Below are 22,832 nucleotides of genomic sequence, written 5' to 3'. Positions count from 1 at the left end.
TAGCACAGTAACTTTACATTGCAAATAAAACAGACCCACAAACAAGTATAAAAATATATTATTTTATCTTCTCAGTAAGAGAACAGTTCCATGAAAATGACTGATAGCCTTTTTAAGATTGGTAAGTACATGGCTTGCATAGGCAACATAGAATGATGTTAAATGGAATGGTCAAGTGCCAGAGTAAACCTGTTAGACAGCCGACCATAGAATAACAATAGAAAAAAGACGGGGAGAAAAAATAGAAACTTGATGACCTATAGGCACGGTGTGATTGAAAACGTTAGACTACAAATCCCATGAGCCTCAAATGCAACTTGGCTCCACCATGTTCAATGTCATCAGCTTCACTCTGTGTACCCAACAGCATGTACCCTGCTTGTAAAGACAGTCCGCTGAGGGAATCGTGCGTTCTTGTGACAGAAGATGAGTGGACCAATACAGGAGGTGGCTGTGCTGGCAGATAAGGTGGGTCTCCCCTTTCAGGGGAAATGTCTGAGGTCCATTGAGATGGAGGATGATCATTTCTCTGTGACTGCTGCTGCCATGGGGATGCGGATTGTGGCCTGTGCAGTCGCTGCCAGCTCCTCGATCTCTGTGTTTAACCGCCTGATGACCCACTCCATCGCCTCTCGTCCCTGGACACAACAAAACACACAGGGGAAAGTTAGGGGCTGAACATTTCCACTCATAAATATTTAATCCAGGCTGCATGTGCGAAGGATAGAGGTCGTACTTTGCCTGCATTTGCTGAGATGGTTTTGGCCATGAGCCCCTCCAGGTAACTGCTCAGACTAATTCCTTTCACAGAGATCAGTGCCTCTTGTGTCAGTATGGTCCTACACATAAGGATAAACAGAAAAACAAACAGTTTAGCTGTGAAAAGCAAACCTATTTATCAATTTTCCTGTATACAAACTCAAACCATCAACAAATCACATACTTTTCGGGATCCTGCGGATGTGGCCTGTATGTTAACTTTTCGTCCACAGATACTATGTTAGTACATGAAATCTGAAAGCAGAGGAAAGTGCATCAACGTTAGCCAACAAGGCTAAAAGGTGGAGTTATCTATAGTTTTCACAAATGAACATCCGACAACAGCGGTGAACTCACATTTGTAGATTGTAGCTCAAAGGTATTTTCCTTGGGGTCTACCACCGAATGTTCCTGGATGTATGTGTTTGTTCGTGTTATACCAATGAGCTGTGAGAAAAGAGAATGACATCCTCACTGTCAGTGAAATATGTTTGACATCACTAACAAAATAATACATCCTCAGATCTGTTGAATGCACTTATCAGGAGAATCGTATTAGTGGCAACATTGGAGACAGGCATCCACTGTGCTGAGGACTTACAGTCTTGGCCAAGGAGGGCAGTCCCCACTCTGTGCTGAGCAGTCTGTTGCTGCATAGCCGACCCTGTGTGTCCACGTGTCTGTTCAACACGTCCACCCCTACCACGCCAGTGTTCATGGGGTTGGGGTACTTCTGCATTGCCGCCTTGGTCACTGTCTCCCACGGGTGGCTGTGGGGGGACAACACAGGAAATCAATATTACTGTAATAATACAGTATCATAATGTGTGCATATAATAATGTTACCATGTGTGCATGTTAACCTTCTGGTGTGCCCCCACATGAATACATTTGAAAAAATGTCCTGACATTATTGTACTGTGTTATGTCGATTGGGTTAAGAAATATCCATTATGGGTTCAGTAAGACAAGTAAAGGTACTTGGTTTGACCTTGACAATGTATATTTTTTACAATCCCTATTCATGATGTGAGGTAAACAGAGGCATTTCCTCACTCAATTAATTCCCCAAGGAGTATTAAGCCCTGAATATATAGTGACATAACAACCATGATTCCATCATTGACAGAGCCTCCGGTATAGCTAGTTGGAATAGAAATACCTTTATTCCAGTCTCAGAGAGTGCATGCCTAGTGGTGCGGCACGGGACATCACCAAAAATAACACTGAGCTAAAATTCGATTAATAGATGAATTCACATGACCTTAAACAAGTAACATTTAGCTGAAGCAAAGTACCGGAATCCCGTGACATTCTGCTGTAAACTTCGGGCTAACAGTTAACGTTAGCTACTTGTAATGTAGTTAACTAATGTAATGTCAAAGATATGGTAATGTGGCTGGCTAGCTTGCAGTCACTTACTGTACTGTCTTTGTTGTATAGTTAGCTAACTATCATTATTTTTCCTAGTTTAGTAATGGTAAAATGGAAGTTTGATGTGTTGGCTAGCCAAATATTTGGCTAAAGTCAGCTGTTTGCTACCTAAAACCCATTGACTTGTACCAGAAGCTGGTTGACTAAAGTCAAAGAGCTAACGCGCGCTAACTGGCTGGTTGCTAACCTAGCTACAAACTTCAATAAGCTAGCTAATATCAAGGTATTTCAATTAAACACGTTTTAGATCATTTATAAATGACTCACTTGAATATGTGTACTGATGTCCAGATCTTCATGTTTTAGACCGTTCAGTCAGTACTTGGGCGCCGGTGACTTGACAGCGTGACAGCAGCTATAAAGGAAAGATGTTGCCAAATTGCCCAACAAGTGGTGCTCCCTCTGGTGGCGACCAGAAGTATGTCATCCGACTAGTGATGGGTCGTTCGCGAACGAGTCGGCTCTATGAGCCGGCTCTTGTAGGTGAACGTTGGGAGACGCCTCGCATATCAGAAGAGCCGAATCTATTAATAAAAATATATACAAATTAAGATATTAATAATCAAAAGATTTAAATGAATAGAATTAGCTAATTCAAAGAACGAAAAAAGAAATAAAATAATATGGTTCTAAATGCTCAAGCGCACAGACATTCGTTCTGACTGTCTGCTCAGACTAACAGCCTCACCTGTTGTTCCTGTCAATCAGACACGCAGTGTCAACCAATGAATCAAAGATGCGTGAGGGAGGGCGGAGCCAACTCACTCACAGTCACACACTGAGCAACAGAGGACTGAGAGGAAGGACAGCTGGAAAATGAGTCGGCAGCACAGAGGCATTTGGATACATTTTAATAATGTAGACAATGTTAGAGCACAGTGTAGAATTTGCCAAAACAAAATCTCATATAAAGCCTGTTCTACGCACAACCTACACCGGCATATGCGAACTGTGCACCCAACTGTGAAGCTAGCTGTAGCGGAGCTTTGAGAAACTAGCGGGCCTGCTAGTGATAGTGGTGGAGCCAGCACCTCCACACGTGAAGATGTATCCACTCAGTCAAGTAGGCCTACTCCACGACCCACAGCAACGCAGTCTTCTATGGACCAGTTGGCCAAATTGATATTGCATTGGCTAAAATAATTGCCACCGATTTCCAGCCATTTTCGATTGTTGAGGACAGAGGTTTTAGAAATTATAGCAATAGTCCAAATCCAATGTACACAATTCCAAGCAGGAAAACCCTTTCAAAATCACTTATTCCACAACTGTACGAGAGCACACAGGCTTCAGTGCGGGAAAGAGTCCAAAAAGCTACTGCAGTTTGCCTTACCACTGACTGCTGGACATCAAGGGTAACTACTTACATGTCAGTTACATGTCACTTCATTGAAGATTTTTTGATGTCTAGCTGTCTTCTGGACTGCTTTGAGTTCAGCGACAGACACACCTCAGAGAACTTGGGAGAGGAACTGTTGAGAGTGGCCAGAGAATGGCAAGTAGATGGAAAAGTGTTCTGTTGTGTTAGCAACAATGCAGCTAACATAACCATTTTTAAATGGACCATTCATCCATGTCTTGCCCACACAATCAACCTGATTGTAAGAGATGCTCTGAAGGTGATGAAGCCCACTGTGGACAAAGTGAAAGCAGCTGTGGAATACTTCCACAGGAGCACAGTAGGTGCTGAAAAACTAAAGTCTACACAACGCCAGATGGGAATGCCTGAGCATATGTTGAAGCGGTTTCTTGAGTCAAAGGATACCATCATCTCTACCCTGGCCATTGTCAATGCACCTGTTGATGTTCTGACCCAAGAGGAATGGGAGGTGGTGTGCAGAGTCCTGGAACCCTTTGAACAGGTCACTGTGGAGATCAGTAAGCAGTTATTACTAAATCATTATTTAATCCAGTATTATATATGTATATGAGCAGTAGATGAGAATGTAATATCAGCAGACAAAACATGAACCTGAACTAATAAGTTACTGTTCTCTCTTTTCAGCTATGTGACAGCCTCAAAAATGATACTCCTGTGTAAGGGTCTGCAGCGAATCACAGCCAACCGCCAGAGAGAAGCAAACGTAACCACAGGACATGTGACAGAGTTGGACACCCTATGTTCATCAATGGACAGAAAGTTCCACAGAATGGAATATAATCACGTGCTATCAGAAACCGCTGCACTTGACCCCAGGTTTAAGAAGTTACCCTTCAGTGATGCCAGAGCGATTGATGAGGCTCTTCAAAGATTAACCTCAGCAGCAGGGAGGGACAGCCCCAGCAGTCAGCTGGCTCAGGCACCAGGAAGAAGAGGGATCAGATAGAGCAGAAGCACCAGCAGTAGTCCCACAAACATCTGCTGATTGGATGCTGTTTGACGAGAGAGCAACTGGGGATGCAGCACGAACGAATCCCTCAGCAGATGCCATAATGGAGGTCCGATCCTATTTGGAGGAGCCCCTCCTCCAAAGATCTGCAGATCCTCTGAGCTGGTGGAAGAACAAGGCCTCTGTCTACCCACGGCTTACTGAAGTCATGACAGGGAGACTATGCAAAGTGGCCATTACTGAGAGAAGAAATCGCATCAGCAAAGTGAGGCAGCTTGCATTTCTGAATGCAAATCTCCCATTAAAGCAAAATATGGTCAGCATTGATGTGTTCTGCTGGTTATAACATGGCAATAAAGAAGAGAGAGAAAAGAGGGACCAGTTTAATGCTTTAAGTGGGATGCTGCAGTTTTGCACATTGTTATTTATTTTTCTTTGATATGGTGCAATATTCTATTATTATGTTGTTCAGATTGTATTCGTTTTGAATTGTGACATTTATATGCACTTTGTTTATATACATTAAAAAAGTTATACTTTAAATGCACATGTGTAATAGCATCCTTCTTTTTTTACATTTATTTCAATTTGTGGGATGCTGCAGTTTTGCAAATTGTTATTTATTTTTCTTTGATATGGTCCAATATTTTATTATGCTGTTCAGATTGTATTTGTTTTGAATGGTTAGATTTATATGCACTTTGTTTATATACATTAAAAAGTTATACTATATAGCATTCTTTTTCATAACAAACCAATCCATTTTTAAATACATTGTGGTTAAGTTAGAGTATGATTTCATTTAATAATTGTATTATAATTGTTTTAACACCAATCATATTCAAACTTTCGCAAACGGTTTGACTTGAAAAAATACAAAACATATATTTTTTAAAGAGCCGTTTGGGAGCCAAAAGAGCCGGCTCTTTTTGGTGAGCTGAGCCGAACGTGCCGGCTCACTGAAAAGAGCCGGAATGCCCATCACTACGTCCGACACTCCCTGGTCCTTCAGAGTGAAAAATTACCGAATAACATCCATTGAAATGTCTGGAATTTTCCTGACGCGTATTTCAGAGGAGAGAGTGCACCTTATTTCGAACAAAGACAAATGTAGCATAAATAAGAACTAAAATCCCCTTAGCTACATAACGTAAAAAACGGTACTTATCAGATTTCACATGCTGTCGATCACAAAGACTCAGACTAAAAGTCCCGCCCCAGGAAGCGTGTCAACCCTAGCGACGTCATTCTCGCCTCTTCCGCTCTGTTTTTATACACATATCCGAATTGTCCTTGAGCGGAACATCACTGGCAAAATGGTTGCATACTGGAGACAAGCGGGCCTTAGGTAAATGTATTCAATATTGAACAATGTCACATTTTGACTGTATTCTGATTGTAAGGTCATGCACTTAAACGATGTAGCTACTAAGTTGCATATTTGCTTGAGAGCTCTGGTGTGATTGATATCCAGCTAGCGCCTAGTTAGACGAAATTATAAACGTCCAACGAACTTGACGAGTTAGCTAATATAGCGTGTTTCCCGTGAGTTATAATCAAAGTGGTCATATCATTGGTGTGACTGACTGTGATATCACTCTCTTACGTATCGCCGTTATTTTTAGGACAAAAATTCATTGAAATGTGTATAATCGAAATGCTATACTCAGTCGGTTTAAAGCAGAGCTGCCAACTCATGCGTTGGCCGTGACGCATTTGAACGCTCGAGGCACAGCTCATATCTCACGCATTGAAAAGTACTGCAATTATATTTCTAATTAGTCCATTGTATAGTCAGTGCGTTAACTTTTCAATTGTGCTCCAAATCGTGTTGAAGTCGGAACATCTGCGATTGCAATTTAACATCATAAGCGGAACGTCTATCATTGTCCTGGTTTGCCACAACACTGAACCGCGCCACATTGACGCATATGATTGGTCTAGTTATGTAAGGGATCAATTGGATTGGATGCATTTTTTTAAAGAAACACCCCTCAGGATTACAGTGGCGCTGAATGGAGAGCCAGAACGTTCTCCGCTGAGTTTATAAAACTGTAAAAAGAGCAGCATGGTAGCGCTGTTTTATGTACAATGTGGTGAGCAAAATGAGGTTCCTGTTACTCCCGTCCCTATTGCAGAAATCAGCCTTTTGACAGCATGTACTAAAGTCGATTTAATCCGTACTTCCATTAGTCCCCTTGTTTGGTGATTGAAATTTAGGTTGTGACAACGAAAAGGCAGTAGAGACCTGCAGTATGTAAGTAGGGAAGTTTGGTAGGGTGACCTGATTTGTAACTATGAAAATCATTTTGTCAAACAGATTGTGAACCCAGAATTGTACATTAAGATTCTAGAGGGGGAACAATCCATCAACAAATAATTTGGTTAGGGTGTAGGGGGTAATTGATGTCGCCTTGACTTCAGGAGATTTTATCTATTTACTTTGTCTGAGTGGAACAATTCTCATTCTTAACAATGGGCTAAAACAGAGTAATTACTGTTTTGTCTGCAAGAACACTACTGTTATTCCCCACCCTTTTTCTATTTGACTTCTTCACAATTTTTTCAGTGTTTGAAATCTGGTATGCCTACTTGTCTTTGAAAATGAATTGAGGCTATGTATTTTTGCAGCCATTCATGGGCAGTTTTGAATAAGTTATACAAATAAGTGTAACGGATGTGAAATGGCTAGCTAGTTAGCGGTGGTGCACGCTAATAGCGTTTCAATCGGTTACGTCACTCGCTTTGAGACCTTGAAGTAGTGGTTCCCCTTGCTCTGCAAGGGCCGCGGCCTTTGTGGAGCGATGGGTAACGACGCTTCGTGGGTGACTGTTGTTGATGTGTGCAGAGGGTCCCTGGTTCGTGCCCGGGTCGGGGCGAGGGGACGCCATAAAGTGATACTGTTACATAAGCATGGGATATTAAATGCTCCAAGAATCAAATATAATTTGACATTTTAGTATTTTGTACATGCTAGGTGTAACAGTATAACTTTAAACCGTCCCCTCGCCCCGACCTCGGGCGCGAACCAGGGACCCTCTGCACACATCAACAACGGTCGCCCACGAAGCATCGTTACCCATCGCTCCACAAAGGCCGCGGCCCTTGCAGAGCAAGGGGCAACACTACATCTAGGTTTCAGAGCAAGTGACGTAACTGATTGAACCGCTACTAGCGCGTACCCGCTAACTAGCTAGCCATTTCACATCCGTTACATAGGCAGTGATGGTAGGGGGACTCACAACTCATAAACACATCCTATGTAGAGTTAGATAATGGCAAGGATCTTCCACTAGTAGGCATAAACTACCTGAATGTTGATATTCAATATATTTTCTTAAAGGTTGGGTGATTTTGAGAAATGAATTGTTATAGCAAGAACATTTTCAAACACCCAGCGCTTGGGAAACAGATCAGGGGTGGCCAACCTTCCTGGAGAGCAAGAAGGATTTTCTTTCAGTCCTATTTGAAAGATACAACATTTTTGTCCTTACCATGAAAGGAGTCTCTTAACAAGGAGACTGCAATCTATGATTTGGTTACCCACTGTCATCAACCATGAATATTTCCTGTGCAGAGCCTTGGTGTAGTGGTAACACTCCCCGGGCACTTGTCATATACAACTTTCCACCTAAGAACAGGAATCAATCCCTGCTTCAACCTTCTCAATGTTTCTCCCATTTCCCTATCACATTTCATTACTGTCTGAATAAAGTGTCAAACCACCTAAGAACTTTAATTTCATCCCCTCCAAAAATCACAAAGTTGTAGAATTGAGTGTTAATTCCATGTCCAAAGCATCCAGAATACACCTGACCAGTGTTTTTTCTTTTTTCTCTTTCTCTCCTCCGGTCATAGGTGTAAGCCATGTCAAAATACATAGAATTGCAGGAAATTGGCTTTAAAACAGTACAATCTTCCTGGGGGAGGACCCTCAATCCCCCCGTCTAGGTATCGTGCCAGGGGGCAAGGAAATTCATAGTAAATCTCACTCGAAGCTTTCTTCAAAAGTTGGCAGCCCTGGCTAAAGTGTGTTTCTTTCTGTGTCCACTGCAGCTACATTCGCTTCTCTGCGATCTGCGCGAGTGCAGTGCGAGCAGCACTGAAACCACAGTTCAAAGTCGATGCAATGAAAGTTGCAGAATCCAGCGTCAAAGTCTACGTCCCAAAGGCTATAGCATGTGAGTATTGAAAGGACAAATCACTACAATCTTTTTTAATAATAATTGTATCCATCTACCACCTCCTAACCATTACACAATATTGCTTCATGTTTGCTTCATATTGCTCTTGCTGCTTGGGCTATCACACCTGATTTATATTGATTCTATTTACTGCAGCTGCCAAGTAAGCATGTCAAGTATTTGCCTACTAAATCAGTCTGATTTACTCGGCAAGTCAACTATTTCTCATTACCATAGTAATGAGAAATAGAACACTACAGAACTGCAGATTATCAACAGATTATCAAGACAGTAATCACCATAAATTATATATTGTCTGATTGGCTATGGGCATTACTCTCTTTTCATAATCTGCAGTTCTCAAGCAACTAGAACAAGTAGCTAGATAACATCAATAGTTCAAAGTTTCTAAGATCAGTCTAAGATCAAAGTTTCTAAGATCGTTTTCCCCTCTTTATCTTGCAGGATCTGAATACATGTAGTGGATGTTCTTCGGGGCCAAGAGGACTTTTCAAAGTCCCGGCCAACATGTCTGTCTTTGTGAATGGATGAAAATGCAAGGGTTAAATCTAGATTTGTGGATAGACGGGGGACCTAACAGAATGGGAATGTTGTTTTTCCTTTAATTTGTAATTAAGAAAATGAATTAAAACTCCTATCTAAAAGTTGTCTGCTGGATTACTTAAGCTTGCATCCATGACTCATGTTCACCCCTGTTTTGTAAAGGCATTCAGTGGCTTGCGAAAGTATTTGCCCTTGGCATTTTTCCTATTTTGTTGCCTTACAACCTGGAATTAAATTATATTTTTGGGGGGGTTTGTATCATTTGATTTACACAACATGCCTACCACTTTGAAGATGCAAAATATTTTGTGAAACAAGCAAAGACAAAAAAACAGAACTTGAGCGTGCATAACTATTCACCCCCCCAAAGTCAATACTTTGTAGAGCCACCTTTTGCAGCAATTACAGCTGCAAGTCTCTTGGGGTATGTCTCTATAAGCTTGGTACATCTAACCACTGGGATTTTTGCTCATTCTTCAAGGCAAAACTGCTCCAGCTCCTTCAAGTTGGATGTGTTCCGCTGGTATACAGCAATCTTTAAGTCATACCACAGATCCTCAATTGGATTAAGGTCTGGGCTTTGACTAGGCCATTCCAAGACATTTTAAATGTTTCCCATTAAACCACTCGAGTGTTGCTTTAGCAGTATGCTTAGGGTCATTGTCCTGCTGGAAGGTGAACCTCCGTCTCTGTCTTAAATCTCTAGCAGACTGAAACAGGTTTCCCTGTAATTCCCTCTATTTAGCGCCATCCATCATCCCTTCAATTCTGACCAGGTTCCCGGTCCCTGCCTATGGAAAAACATCCCCACAGCATGATGCTGCCACCACCATGCTTCACTGTGGGGATGGTGTTCTCTGGGGTGATGAGAGGTGTTGGGTTTGTGCCAGACATAGTATTTTCCTTGATGGCCAATAAGCAAAATTTTTGTCTCATCTGACCAGGGTACCTTTCATATGTTTGGGGAGTCTCCCACAAGCCTTTTGACAAACAGTGTTTGCTTTTTTTTGGCCACTCTTCTGTAAAGCCCAACTCTTTGGAGTGTAAGGCTTAAAGTGGTCCTATGGACATATACTCCAATCTCCGCTGTGGAGCTTTGCAGCTCCTTCAGGGATATCTTTGGTCTCTTTGTTGCCTCTCTGATTAATGCCATCCTTGCCTGTTCTGTGAGTTTTGGTTCACCTTCCCTCTTGGCAGGTTTGTTGTGGTGCCATATTCTTTCCATTTTTTAATGATTTAATGGTGCTCCCTGGGATGTTCAAAGTTTTGGATCTTTTTTTATAACACAACCCTGATCTGTACTTCTCCACAACTTTGTCCCTGACCTGTTTGGAGAGCTCCTTGGTCTTCATCGTGCCACTTGCTTAGTGGCGTTGCAGACTCTGGGGCCTTTCAGAACAGGTGTGTGTATTAGAGGTCGACCGATTAATCGGAATGGCTGATTAATTAGGGCCGATTTCAAGTTTTCATAACAATCGGAAATCGGTATTTTTGGGCGCCGATTTAAAAAATAAATAAATACACCTTTATTTAATCTTTATTTGACTAGGCAAGTCAGTTAAGAACACATTCTTATTTTCAATGACGGCCTAGGAACGAGGCAGAACGATAGATTTTTAACGTTGTTAGCTCGGGGATCCAATCTTGCAACCTTACAGTTAACTAGTCCAATGCTCTAACACCTGATTACATTGCACTCCACGAGGAGCCTGCCTGTTACGCGAATGCAGTAAGCTAAGGTAAATTGCTAGCTAGCATTAAACTTATCTTATAAAAAACAATCAATCAATGACTGTCATTGCTCCAATGTGTACTTAACCATAAACATCAATGCCTTTCTTAAAATCAATACACAAGTATATATTTTTAAACCTGCATATTTAGCTAAAAGAAATCCAGTTTAGCAGGCAATATTAACCAGGTGAAATTGTGTCATTTCTCTTGCGTTCATTGCACGCAGAGTCAGGGTATATGCAACAGTTTGGGCCGCCTGGCTCTTTGTGAACTAATTTGCCAGAATTTTACGTAATTATGACATAACATTGAAGGTTGTGCAATGTAACAGGAATATTTAGACTCATGGATGCCACCCGTTAGATAAAATACGGAACGGAATAAACGTTTTGTTTTTGAGGTGATAGTTTCCGGATTAGTCAAAGATATATGGTTTAGAGAGATAGTCGACGCGTTATAATTCCTGTAATAACTTGCGGCTGAACTTGAAAGGGGTTCCTTCGTTATTTTACCGTTCATGTCTTCCATAGAGAATGTCTTGATCTACTTCAAATAAGGTCTGTGTTTCGCGGAGGAGCAGACTGACAGGGGACCACTACAACCTAAAACTGGTAATATTGAAGACCCATGAAAGCTGGTGGTTCGTTTTAACATATGTTCTCATGTTATTTGAGACTAAATGTATTTTATTTATGTATTATATAAAGTTAAAATAAGTGTTCATTGTTCATTCAGTATTGTTGCAATTGTCCTTATTACAAAAATGTGTGTGTGTGTATGATATATAAATACATATATATATTTTTTTTAATCGGCCGATTAATCAGTATCGGCTTTTTTTGTCCTCCAATAATCGGTATCGGCGTTGAAAAATCATAATCGGTCGACCTCTAGTGTGTATATATACTGAGATCATTTGACAGATCATGTGACACTTAGATTGCACACAGGTGGACTTTATTTAACTAATTATGTGACTTCTGAAGGTAATTGGTTGCACAATTTTATTTAGGGGCTTCATAGCAAAAGGGCTGAATACATATCCACTTTTCTTTTTAATAATTTTTTTTAATTCTTTGAAACTAGTTCTTTTTTTCACTTCACCAATTTGGACTATTTTGTGTATGTCCATTACATGAAATCCAAATAAAAATCAATTTAAATTACAGTTTGTAATGCAATAAAATAGGAAAAATGCCAAGGAGGATGAATACTTTTGCAAAGCACTGTACTTTACCTGGCAACATGGACTGTGAGTGGATCTTCATAAGTTAACACTTCAGGAGTCTTATGTATAAGTAGGATATAATCTCTGAATTGTATTTTATTCATTTAATTAAATACTGTACATAGACTTGGAGTACAGTGTGAAATGAGAGTGAGTACTTCTAGATGAGCTTTTCAGTGCAATGAAACAGGGTCGTGTTCAGTGGGATGTGTAAAGTTGCAGAATGTTGAGATAAATACATTCTGTAGAGCAGACGTGCATCTGTAAGCTCTATACAAGCCATTTGTATCTAAAACTGCAGAGTGTTGCATCTCAACTTCAATTAAATACTTTCACACTTGGAGCACATTTCTATGATTATGGCATACGGTCTTCCTTTGTAAAAATTTGAATCATTTAAAAGTAGTCAGTGATTCAAAATGCATGCATTGTACAGTAGGAATACAAACAAACAAATCGTCCTTTTCATAACGAAAATGTCATTGTGCTCTCTAGTCTCTCTTCTCTCTGGTCATCTTGATCATGGTCTCCGGCGAGCGATACAGGAAAATGAGCTTCTCAAAAAGTGTTTCCTCCAGCTCCATCTCACCAGTCTCTCGCACAACAAAGATGTCCGTGCAGAGCTTCAACACCCGATCCACACACGGCAGCTCCTCAAACATGATGGAGCGGGATATCCCGTTGAAGAATTCCCTGACAAACTTTCCAACGACCAGCACCACAGACATGTACAGGCCCACGATTCTACCGTAGCAAGGTGGAATTGCACAGTAGGTGGTATCAGGTTGCAGGTCGAGGCCAGACAAACAACGTAAGCATATGGGATTTCGTGGAAAAGAGGACAAAGAGTTTATTTAGCAGTGAGAACAAATCAACAAGTAAAAGCGTCAATCAGCAGTAGAAACAATAACAAATCAATTTCCCTGCCCCGGGTTTGGTAAAAAGCTGAGTGATGGGGCTGGAGAAATGTAACCACTGAAATTCATAGACAAAGCTATGGATGCAAGGACTGATCATCCACGATATCAAAATTATAGTTCTAACCATGTTTTGAGGCTATATAGTGTTTGTTTACATTTTATTTAGTAAAACAAGCTTATATTTTGGGTTCTGATGGGGAACGACAGTTGAACTAAGCTCATAAGTTATATTCTTCAAGAGTCAATGGGTACATACAGTATTCATTTATAAGTCCAAAACTGGCTGTATCAACTGCTGATTGTCACTTTGAAGGGATAGTTCTCCTAAAATTTAAATAGCTCCTGGGGCAGCATTGATTTCTTTTCTTTACCTACCCCTGTCCTGCTAGAGCACCCAGGCTGGATGGGCTGACTTTGTCGTTGAACACCACTATCTCAATGCTGTGACAGCTGCTCTGGATGTGCCCTTGTCCAGGAGTGCATTCCTCCACCATCCACCACTGACCCCCCTCTGCACTTCCACTGTCTTCTGCCCACTGTAGTTTGATGGACAGGGGCCGGTAGAAGGCCAACATCTGCAGGTCCTCAGGCCTATCTGAATGTTCTGGGATGTTGGAGATGGGACAGGGAATATTTGAATAAATGAGAAGCAGAGACCGTGACCTTCAGTTGACTGGTTAAGATCCATGGTTATACAAGCATCTGCATTTGTTAAATGTTTTTTCTGTACAGTATGATGGTTGGATAGAGGGTTACTTACCTACTTCCAGACGGGTGGCCATCTTGGACTCCAGTCCTCCGGGACCTCTGATGAACTTGGGCAGGAGAGACTCAATGACCCTAGCAGAGAGAATGAATGACAGCATATCAGCACCAACATTCTATTACCATTGTGATCATATCTTTTGTATGTGGAGTTCTTTTGAATGTAATAGGTTCCTCTACAACTAGCTTTTATTGACAGTTATGTCATGTTGACTGTGGCTGTAAATTCTAGTAACAGTTGATGATGTAGTGAGAGTGCTGTGATGATGAGACTCACAGAGAGTCACTGCGTGTCCCTTTGAGCATCTGAACTATCTGGTCCCTCAAGGCCCTGTCCTCATACTTGACAGTGTGTTCCCCCACGGTCTCCACGTTCATCGACAGAGACACATTCCTGGGGAGGAGGGGCACACGTACACACACATACACAGAGTGAAATCACTACCACTATCACTAACTGGTTAAGTTGTTTATTATGGCTGTATCATATGGCATATGTTTATAGCACAAACCATGCAATCTTAGCTTTGACACAAGGTCAAAAAGTCAGACCTCAAGCCTTAACGGCGTTACATACCCCTTTCACATGTAACCAACCGAGAGCCCTATCCAACCCTGCTACACTGTACCTGAGTAGTACCCATCGCAGGGTGATGTAGATGTGGGTGGAGTTGCTGAGTTCATGGATCATAGCATCACGGCTGGCAGGGCTGATGCTCCACAGTAGACTGGCATCACTCTTGATCTTTGCAATGACAATGTCCTCGGCCATGTAGTTTACAAGGAACTGCATGGCTGACTGAGAGAGTTAGAAAGCGGAGTATGTCAGAGGTCCTTTGGGTCAATTCCACATTCCCTCAACGTGCAACTTTTTGTAACAAGATCCTCTTACCGGGTGAGTGGCATAGAGGTTGGTGAGCCGGTTGAGGCCTGCCTCTGAGTATGGCATCAGGTTCTGCTCCTGGGCACTCATTGTGAACAGTGGCTGTATAAAACGTACACAGAAAACATCAGCACTAACAGTCTCACAGAAGGACATTTTACCAAAATAGAAAGTGTGAGTTTATGGGGTCATCTATACCTCATATCCTGCTATGCTGAGCTGAATGGAGACATCTAGAGGCTGATTGGTAACCCCAGCCACTGACTTGACCAATGACATGAAGAGGAGGGGGAACCAAATTACGCTGATGAGGAAGAATATGATGAAGCCGCCCATTCCATACTTCACCACCATTTTCTTCTTCTGCCCTGGGGTGTGTGGGTATTTCTGTACAAATTAAAGAGACATATGATTCATAGTTCAACACAATTTCGGTCAGTTCAAGTTGTAATTATTAGCCCACAATTATTCTTGATACAATAATTCTTAGTCTAATGTTCATAGATATATAAAAAAAACATGAAGACAGATAAAAACCCTATAATTTTACAGTGATTCACCATTAACTATCAGTCAGATCTACTCTCTATGGAGGTGAGTTTGAGACTGACAAATGCTACCAGCCTATTGGCAGTTCTGGCATTCCAGTTACCTTCTCCGACTCCCTCCAGCACTTGAGTATGAAAATGTTGGCATAAATGTCCTCGACACAGATCCAGCTGCCCAGGCTGAGGGTGGTGTCGGTCCAGACCCAGTCCATCACGGCACGCAGCTCTATGAGGAACGGAACCAGGCGGAACCTGAGGAGGAGACAGAGACAACCCATAGAGATAGTTAGAGGACACAACATTGTATTTGTTCCATTATGGCATCTGTGAGCATGGCAGCGCCATTGAGGCCATCTTCATTTTAAAGTAGTCCATTTTATTATTCTACAACTATGAGTTGGAAAACAAACTGAAAGGTTTTATACTGCCCCCTAGAGATATAAAGCCAAGGTTGGTGATTTACTGCCACCTGCAATTATGGAATGTTTTCTCACAAGTATAATTAATTAGCTGGATCCCTCCTGATGACCTGAATTTTTTATTTTTTATTAGGATCCCGATTAGCCGACGCCAATGGTGACAGCTAGTCTTACTGGAGTCCGACACATAACGAAAAAGAAAGAGACAAAAGAGTTTACAATTTACATGCAGTTGAAGTCGGAAGTTTACATACACTTAGGTTGGAGTCATTAAAACTCGTTTTTCAACCGCTCCACAAATTTCTTGTTAACAATCTATAGTTTTGGCAAGTCAGTTAGGACATCTACTTTGTGCATGACACAAGTAATTTTTCCAACAATTGTTTACAAACAGATTATTTAACTTATAATTGTCACGCCCTGACCATAGAGAGCTGTTTATTCTCTATGTTGGTTGGGGCGTGATAGTGACTAGGGTGGGTCATCTAGGTGATTAATGGTTTATGTTGGCCTGGTATGCTTCCCAATCAGAGACAGCTGTTTATCGTTGTCTCTGATTGGGGATCATATTTAGGCAGCCATTTCCCCTTTGTGTTTTGTGGGATCTTGTCTACAGATAGTTGCCTGTGTGCACACCAGTAGCTTCACGTTTTGTTCAGTATTTTGTTGTTTTTGTTCGGTGTTCATTTAAATAAAAGAAAATGTACGCCTACCACGCTGCACCTTGGTCCAATCCTTACGACGATCGTGACAATAATTCACTATCACAATTCCAGTGGGTCAGAAGTTTACATACACTAAGTTGACTGTGCCTTTAAACAGCTTGGGAAATTCCCCAAAATGATGTCATGGCTTTAGAAGCTTCTGATAGGCTAATTGACATCATTTAAAAAAATAAAAAATATTTCACCATTATTTAACCAGGTAGGCCAGTTGAGAACAAGTACTCATTTACAACTGCGACCTGGCCAAGATAAAGCAAAGCAGTGCGACACAAACAACAACACAGAGTTTCAAATGGAATAAACATACATACAGTCAATAACACAATAGAAAAAAGTTTCTATACAGTGTGTGCAAATGGCGTGAGGAGGTAAGGCAATAAATAGGCCATAGTAGCGAAGTAATTACAATTTAGCAAATTAACACTGGAGTGATAGATACTGGTGTGCAAAAGAGCAAAAAAGTTTTAAAAAACAATATGGGGATGAGGTAGGTAGATTGGATGGGCGATTTACAGATGGGCTGTGTACAGCTGCAGCGATCGGTTAGCTGCTGAGATAGCTGATGTTTAAAGTTAGTGAGGGAGATATAAGTCTCCAACTTCAGTGATTTTTGCAATTCGTTCAAGTCATTGGAAGCAGAGAACTGGAAGGAAAGGCGGCCAAATTAGGTGTTGGCTTTGGGGATGACCAGTGAGATATACCTGCTGGAGCGTGTGCTACGGGTGGGTGTTGTTATCGTGACCAGTGAGTTGAGATAAGGCAGAGCTTTACCAAGCAAAGTCTTATAGATGACCTGGAGCCAGTAGGTCTGGCGACGAATATGTAGCGAGGGCCAGCCGACGAGAGCATACAGGTCGCAGTGGTGGGTAGTATATGGAGCTTTGGTGACAACACGGATGGCATTTGAGTCAATTGGAGGTGTACCTGTGGATGTATTTCAAGGCCTACCTTCAAACTCAGTGCCTCTTTGCTTGACATCATGGGAAAATCAAAAGAAATCAGCCAAGACCTCAGAAAAAAAATTGTAGACCTTCACAAGTCTGGTTCATCCTTGGGAGCAATTTCTAAATGCCTGAAGGTACCACATTCATCTGTACAAACAATAGTACGCAAATATAAACACCATGGGACCACGCAGCCGTCATACCGCTCAGGAAGGAGACGCGTTCTGTCTCCTAGAGATGAATGTACATTGGTGCGAAAAGTGCAAATCAATCCCAGCACAACAGCAAAGGACCTTGTGAAGATGCTGGAGGAAACAAGTACAAAAGTATCTATATCTACAGTAAAACAAGTCCTATATTGACGTAACCTGAAAGGTCGCTCAGCAAGGAAGAAGCCACTGCTCCAAAACTATTAAAAAAAACAGATTGGGACAAAGATCGTACTTTTTGGAGAAATGTCCTCTGGTCTGATGAAACAAAAATAGAACTGTTTGGCCATATTGACCATCGTTATTGTCACGTTCCTGACCTGTTTTCTGTTGTTTTGTATGTGTTTAGTTGGTCAGGGCGTGAGTTGGGGTGGGTATTCTATGTTGTGTGTCTAGTTCGTCTGTTTCTGTGTTCAGCCTAATATGGTTCTCAATCAGAGACAGCTGTCAATCGTTGTCCCTGATTGAGAATCATATAAAGGTGGCTTGTTTTGTGTTGGGGATTGTGGGTGGTTGTTTCCTGTCTCTGTGTTTGTGTTCTGCACCAGATAGGACTGTCTCGGCTTTCACGTTTGTTGTTTTGTAATGTTTGTTAATGTTCATCGTTTATTGTTTAATTAAACATGTTGAACACTAACTGCGCTGCATTTTGGTCCTCTCCTTCATCCCAGGAAGAAAGCCGTTACAGAACCACCCACCAAACCCGGATCAAGCAGCGGGTTAACGGGCAGCAGCGACAGCAGCAGTGGGTCAAGGAGGAATGGACATGGGAGGAGATTCTGGACGGAGAAGGACCCTGGGCAGAGCCAGAGGAGTGTCGACGCCCAAAAGCGGAGCTGGAGGCATCGAAAGCGGAGAGGCGGCATTATGAGGCGCTAGCAAGGCAGAGCGGCTGGAAGCCCGAGAGGCTCACCCAAAAAATTTGGGGGGGGGGGGGCTAAAGGGGAGTGTGGCGAAGTCAGGTAGGAGACCTGCGCCAACTTCCCGGGCTTACCGTGGAGAGCGAGAGTACGGGCAGTCACCGTGTTACGCAGTAGAGCGCATGGTGTCTCCTGTACGTGTTCATAGCCCGGTGCGGGTTATTCCACCTCCCCGCACTAGCCGGGCTAGATTGAGCATTGAGCCAAGTGCCATGAAGCCGGCTCTACATATCTGGCCTCCAGTACGTCTCCTCGGGCCGGTGTACATGGCACCAGCCTTACGCATGGTGTCCCCGGTTCGCCAACACAGCCCAGTGCGGGTTATTCCACCTCCCCGCACTGGACAGGCTACGGGGAGCATTCAACCAGGTAAGGTTGGGCAGGCTCGGTGCTCAAGGGAGCCAGTACGCCTGCACGGTCCGGTATATCCGGCGCCACTTTCCCGCCCCAGCCCAGTACCACCAGTGCCTACACCACGCACCAGGCTTCCAGTGCGTCTCCAGAGCCCTGTTCCTCCTCCACGCACTCTCCCTGTGGTGCGTGTCTCCAGCCCAGTACCTCCAGTTCCGGCACCACGCACCAAGCCTCCTGTGCGTCTCCAGAGCCCTGTACGCACTGTTCCTTCTCCCCGCACTCGCCCTGAGGTGCGTGCCCTCAGCCCGGTACCACCAGTGCCGGTACCACGCACCAGGCCTTTAGTGCGCATCGAGAGTCCAGTGTGCCTTGTTCCTGCTCCCCGCACTAGCTTTGAGGTGCGTGTCTCCAGTCCGGTACCACCAGTTCCGGCACCACGCACCAGGCCTACTGTGCGCCTCAGCAGGTCAGAGTCGGCCGTCTGCCCAACGCCGTCTCCACTGCTCGTCTGTCCAGCGCCGTCTGAGCTGCCTGCCTGCCCAGCGCCGTCTGAACTGCCTGCACTGCTCGTCTGCTCAACGCCGCCTGCACTGCTCGTCTGCCCAGCGCCGTCTGAGCTGCCTGCACTGCCTGCCTGCCCAGCGCCGTCTGAACTGCCTGCCTGCCCAGCACCATCTGAGCCATCCGTCTGCCCAGCGCCGTCTGAGCCATCCGTCTGCCCAGCATCGTCTGAGCCATCCGTCTGCCCAGCGCCGTCTGAGCCATCCGTCTGCCCAGCGCCGTCTGAGCCATCCGTCTGCCCAGCGCCATCTGAGCCATCCGTCTGCCCAGCGCCATCTGAGCCATCCGTCTGCCACGAGCCTTCAGAGCCGTCCGCCAGTCAGGAGCCGCTAGAGCCGTCCGTCAGTCAGGAGCTGCCAGAGCCGCCAGCCAGTCAGGAGCTGCCTTCCAGTCATGAGCTGCCCTCCAGTCATGAGCTGCCCTCCAGTCATGAGCTGCCCTCCAGTCATGAGCTGCCCTCCAGTCATGAGCTGCCCTCCAGTCATGAGCTGCCACCCAGTCCGGAGCTGCCATTAGTCCAGAGTTGTCCCTCTGTCCTGAGCTACCTCTCTGTCCTGAGCTACCTCTCTGTCCTGAGCTACCTCTCTGTCCTGAGCTACCTCTCTGTCCTGAGCTACCTCTCTGTCCTGAGCTACCTCTCGGTCCTGAGCTACCTCTCGGTCCTGAGCTACCTCTCGGTCCTGAGTTGTCTCCTCTATTTAGGAGGGGCCTTGGTGAAGGTTCCTGGACCAGGGTCGGGGGCGAGGGTCGCCACTCAAAGGACGCTAAGGAGGGGGACAAAGACAGTGGTGGAGTGGTGTCCTCGTCCACCGCCGGAGCCGCCACCGCGGACAGATGCCCACCCAGACCCTCCCCTTGAGTTTTAGGGGTGCGCCCGGAGTTCGCACCTTGAGGGGGGGGTTCTGTCACGTTCCTGACCTGTTTTCTGTTGTTTTGTATGTGTTTAGTTGGTCAGGGCGTGAGTTGGGGTGGGTATTCTATGTTGTGTGTCTAGTTCGTCTGTTTCTGTGTTCAGCCTAATATGGTTCTCAATCAGAGACAGCTGTCAATCGTTGTCCCTGATTGAGAATCATATAAAGGTGGCTTGTTTTGTGTTGGGGATTGTGGGTGGTTGTTTCCTGTCTCTGTGTTTGTGTTCTGCACCAGATAGGACTGTCTCGGCTTTCACGTTTGTTGTTTTGTAATGTTTGTTAATGTTCATCGTTTATTGTTTAATTAAACATGTTGAACACTAACTGCGCTGCATTTTGGTCCTCTCCTTCATCCCAGGAAGAAATCCGTTACAGTTATGTTTGGAGGAAAAAGGGGGAGGCTTGCAAGCCGAAGAACACCATCCCAACCGTGGAGCACGGGGGTGGCAGCATCAGGTGTGGGGGTGCTTTGCTACAGGAGGGACTGGTGCACTTCACAAAATAGATGACGTCATTAGAAAGGAAAATTATATGGTTATATTGAAGCAACATCTCAAGACATCAGTCAGGAAGTTAAAGCTTGGTCTCAAATGGTTCTTCCAAATGGACATTGACCCCAAGCATACTTGTGGCAAAATGGCTTAAGGACAACAAAGTCAAGGTATTGGAGTGGCCATCACAAATTCCTGACCTCAATCCCATAGAAAATATGTGAAAAAAAACTGAAAAAGCGTGTGCGAGCAAGGAGGCCCGCAAACCTGACTCACTTACACCAGCTCTGTCAGGAGGAATGACCCAAGTTAAACAATGTAAAGGCAATGCTACCAAATACTAATTGAGTGTATGTAAACTTCTGACCCACTGGGAATGTGATGAAAGAAATTACATCTGAAATAAATCATTCTCTCTACTGTTATTCTGACATTTCACATTCTTAAAATAAAGTGGTCATCCTAACTGGCCTAAGACAGGACATTTTTCTGTCAGGAATTGTGAAAAACTGAGTTGAAATGTATTTAGCTAAGGTATGTAGACTTCCGACTTTACATTTAAAAACGTGTGTGTGTGTGTGTGTGTGTGTGCGGTCATGATGTGATCCTTCCTCATAGGATGTACCACCCAGTTGACTACTTCAAAATAGTGGAAGTCCTTAATGGCGCTGCCCATGTTAAAACAGGCTTTTGGGCCCTAGAGTCCTCACTAACTCTGTGGGACAATTCTGGTATTAGGGGATGCTCTGGCCTTTGTTAATCTATCATAGAGCATTGCCTGTACCCTTGAAAGAGGAATAGGTTGAGGTAGTTATAGTTCTTGGTCAGGAAGTTTCCCAGCACACGATTTGGGTAGCCACACTTGATCTGGTAGGCTGAGAGGCCAAAGTAGATGCACTTCACAAAGTACCACAACTGTGCCACCTGGTTCATGTTGAACCTCCTAGAACACAAGAGAATGACCATGAAAAAGGTCAATAAGCAGCTCCTTTTTTGATGGTTACACATTTATTCACACTGTAATTAAAGTTGTAAATTAATGAACATTAACTCTGACCTCTCAGTCACCCCAGGGAGTATGAAAAACATCCAGAAGTGGATACCAAACACCAGCACCACTTGGAAGATACATTTTCCCACGAGGGTTTTGCGGAGATAGAGAGCGCGGTCCACTATCATGGTCCCAAACTGGATAAGCAGCATGACCAGGAAGGCCGATGGGACCTGGTCCTCCCCAATAGCATCTGTGATGTCAGCAGCAGCACTGTGTTTCTGTTCCAACACAAAAATAAAACAGTGGAAGATATCCACTTGAAACAAGTAGGCCAAATAGCTTTCCAAATTCAATTGTGACTCAAGACAGGTATTCTCTTTTTTCTCTTTTCTCACCCCAAAAGCCCAGTATCCAAATATGATGACAATGAAGTTGACCACGTCAATCAGAAACATGAGAGCGTAGACGTCACACACTGGGCTGTACTCTGGGTGAATGATGTCATAGAAGAACTGCCTGATAGGTAGGTATATGTGCAGGGCACTGCGAAGACAAAAGAGAGGACCATGGCTGAAAATGTCCATTCATTTTAAACCAGTAATTAAAGATGCATTCATGTACTGTCAAAAGTCCTGCCTCCAGGATTTCTTTGTAAACTGCCAGTTATCACCGGGGATATGGAATGAAAGTAACAGAATACACCTACAATGAATATCCATAAGTATAGAGTGCTAAATGCTCACACTTCTATGATAGCAGCTTTAGCCTCGAGCATCCTTTCTCTGATCAGCTTCTTGATCCTTTCCTTCCTGGTCAGGGGAACTTTATTGTGGTGCCTCTTCTTCGAGTGGCGCTTTTTGAGCTGCATATCATCTGCAAGAATATCCCATTTACATCAAGATACATTAGTATATTCAGGTTGGGTAACATTTCCCATCTGTTCAGGCAACACCCC

General features: G+C 43.6%; 3 protein-coding genes across 3 annotated transcripts in view; 1 reads left to right on the top strand and 2 right to left on the bottom strand.

The window, feature by feature from the left end:
- Positions 1 to 42: 42 nt before the first annotated feature.
- Positions 43 to 2,801, bottom strand: LOC120060747 (PRELI domain containing protein 3B-like). Its single transcript, XM_039010158.1, has 6 exons — positions 2,461 to 2,801; positions 1,361 to 1,529; positions 1,117 to 1,206; positions 944 to 1,014; positions 737 to 839; positions 43 to 638 (listed from the first exon to the last, which is right to left on the bottom strand). The coding sequence occupies exons 1-6, from the start codon at positions 2,490 to 2,492 to the stop codon at positions 522 to 524; spliced, it is 582 nt and encodes a 193-aa protein (XP_038866086.1). The 5' UTR covers positions 2,493 to 2,801; the 3' UTR covers positions 43 to 521.
- Positions 2,802 to 5,753: 2,952 nt separating this feature from the next.
- On the top strand, positions 5,754 to 9,375 carry LOC120061291 (ATP synthase subunit epsilon, mitochondrial-like). The gene is made up of 3 exons (XM_039010996.1): positions 5,754 to 5,871; positions 8,580 to 8,704; positions 9,173 to 9,375. Coding segments are annotated over exons 1-3 (159 nt in total). The 5' UTR covers positions 5,754 to 5,839; the 3' UTR covers positions 9,175 to 9,375.
- A 2,728-nt stretch (positions 9,376 to 12,103) lies between these two features.
- The window catches only part of LOC120061619 (piezo-type mechanosensitive ion channel component 2-like), a 39,268-nt gene continuing 28,539 nt past the window's right edge, over positions 12,104 to 22,832 (bottom strand). Inside the window, exons 39-50 of the mRNA XM_039011522.1 lie at positions 22,621 to 22,750; positions 22,273 to 22,420; positions 21,941 to 22,155; positions 21,668 to 21,826; positions 15,454 to 15,601; positions 15,000 to 15,188; positions 14,811 to 14,903; positions 14,548 to 14,717; positions 14,196 to 14,312; positions 13,914 to 13,993; positions 13,529 to 13,757; positions 12,104 to 12,977 (exon numbers count right to left, since the gene is read on the bottom strand). Coding sequence (XP_038867450.1) covers positions 12,725 to 12,977; positions 13,529 to 13,757; positions 13,914 to 13,993; positions 14,196 to 14,312; positions 14,548 to 14,717; positions 14,811 to 14,903; positions 15,000 to 15,188; positions 15,454 to 15,601; positions 21,668 to 21,826; positions 21,941 to 22,155; positions 22,273 to 22,420; positions 22,621 to 22,750 — 1,931 coding nt within the window. The 3' untranslated portion in view covers positions 12,104 to 12,724. The remainder of the gene's footprint in view (positions 12,978 to 13,528; positions 13,758 to 13,913; positions 13,994 to 14,195; positions 14,313 to 14,547; positions 14,718 to 14,810; positions 14,904 to 14,999; positions 15,189 to 15,453; positions 15,602 to 21,667; positions 21,827 to 21,940; positions 22,156 to 22,272; positions 22,421 to 22,620; positions 22,751 to 22,832) is intronic.

The sequence above is a fragment of the Salvelinus namaycush genome, chromosome 16 (genome assembly GCF_016432855.1).
Source record: "Salvelinus namaycush isolate Seneca chromosome 16, SaNama_1.0, whole genome shotgun sequence".
Taxonomy (NCBI): Eukaryota; Metazoa; Chordata; class Actinopteri; order Salmoniformes; family Salmonidae; genus Salvelinus; species Salvelinus namaycush.
The sequence above is the reverse complement of the archived record's forward strand: the minus strand, read 5'-3'. Positions and strand labels throughout refer to the sequence as shown.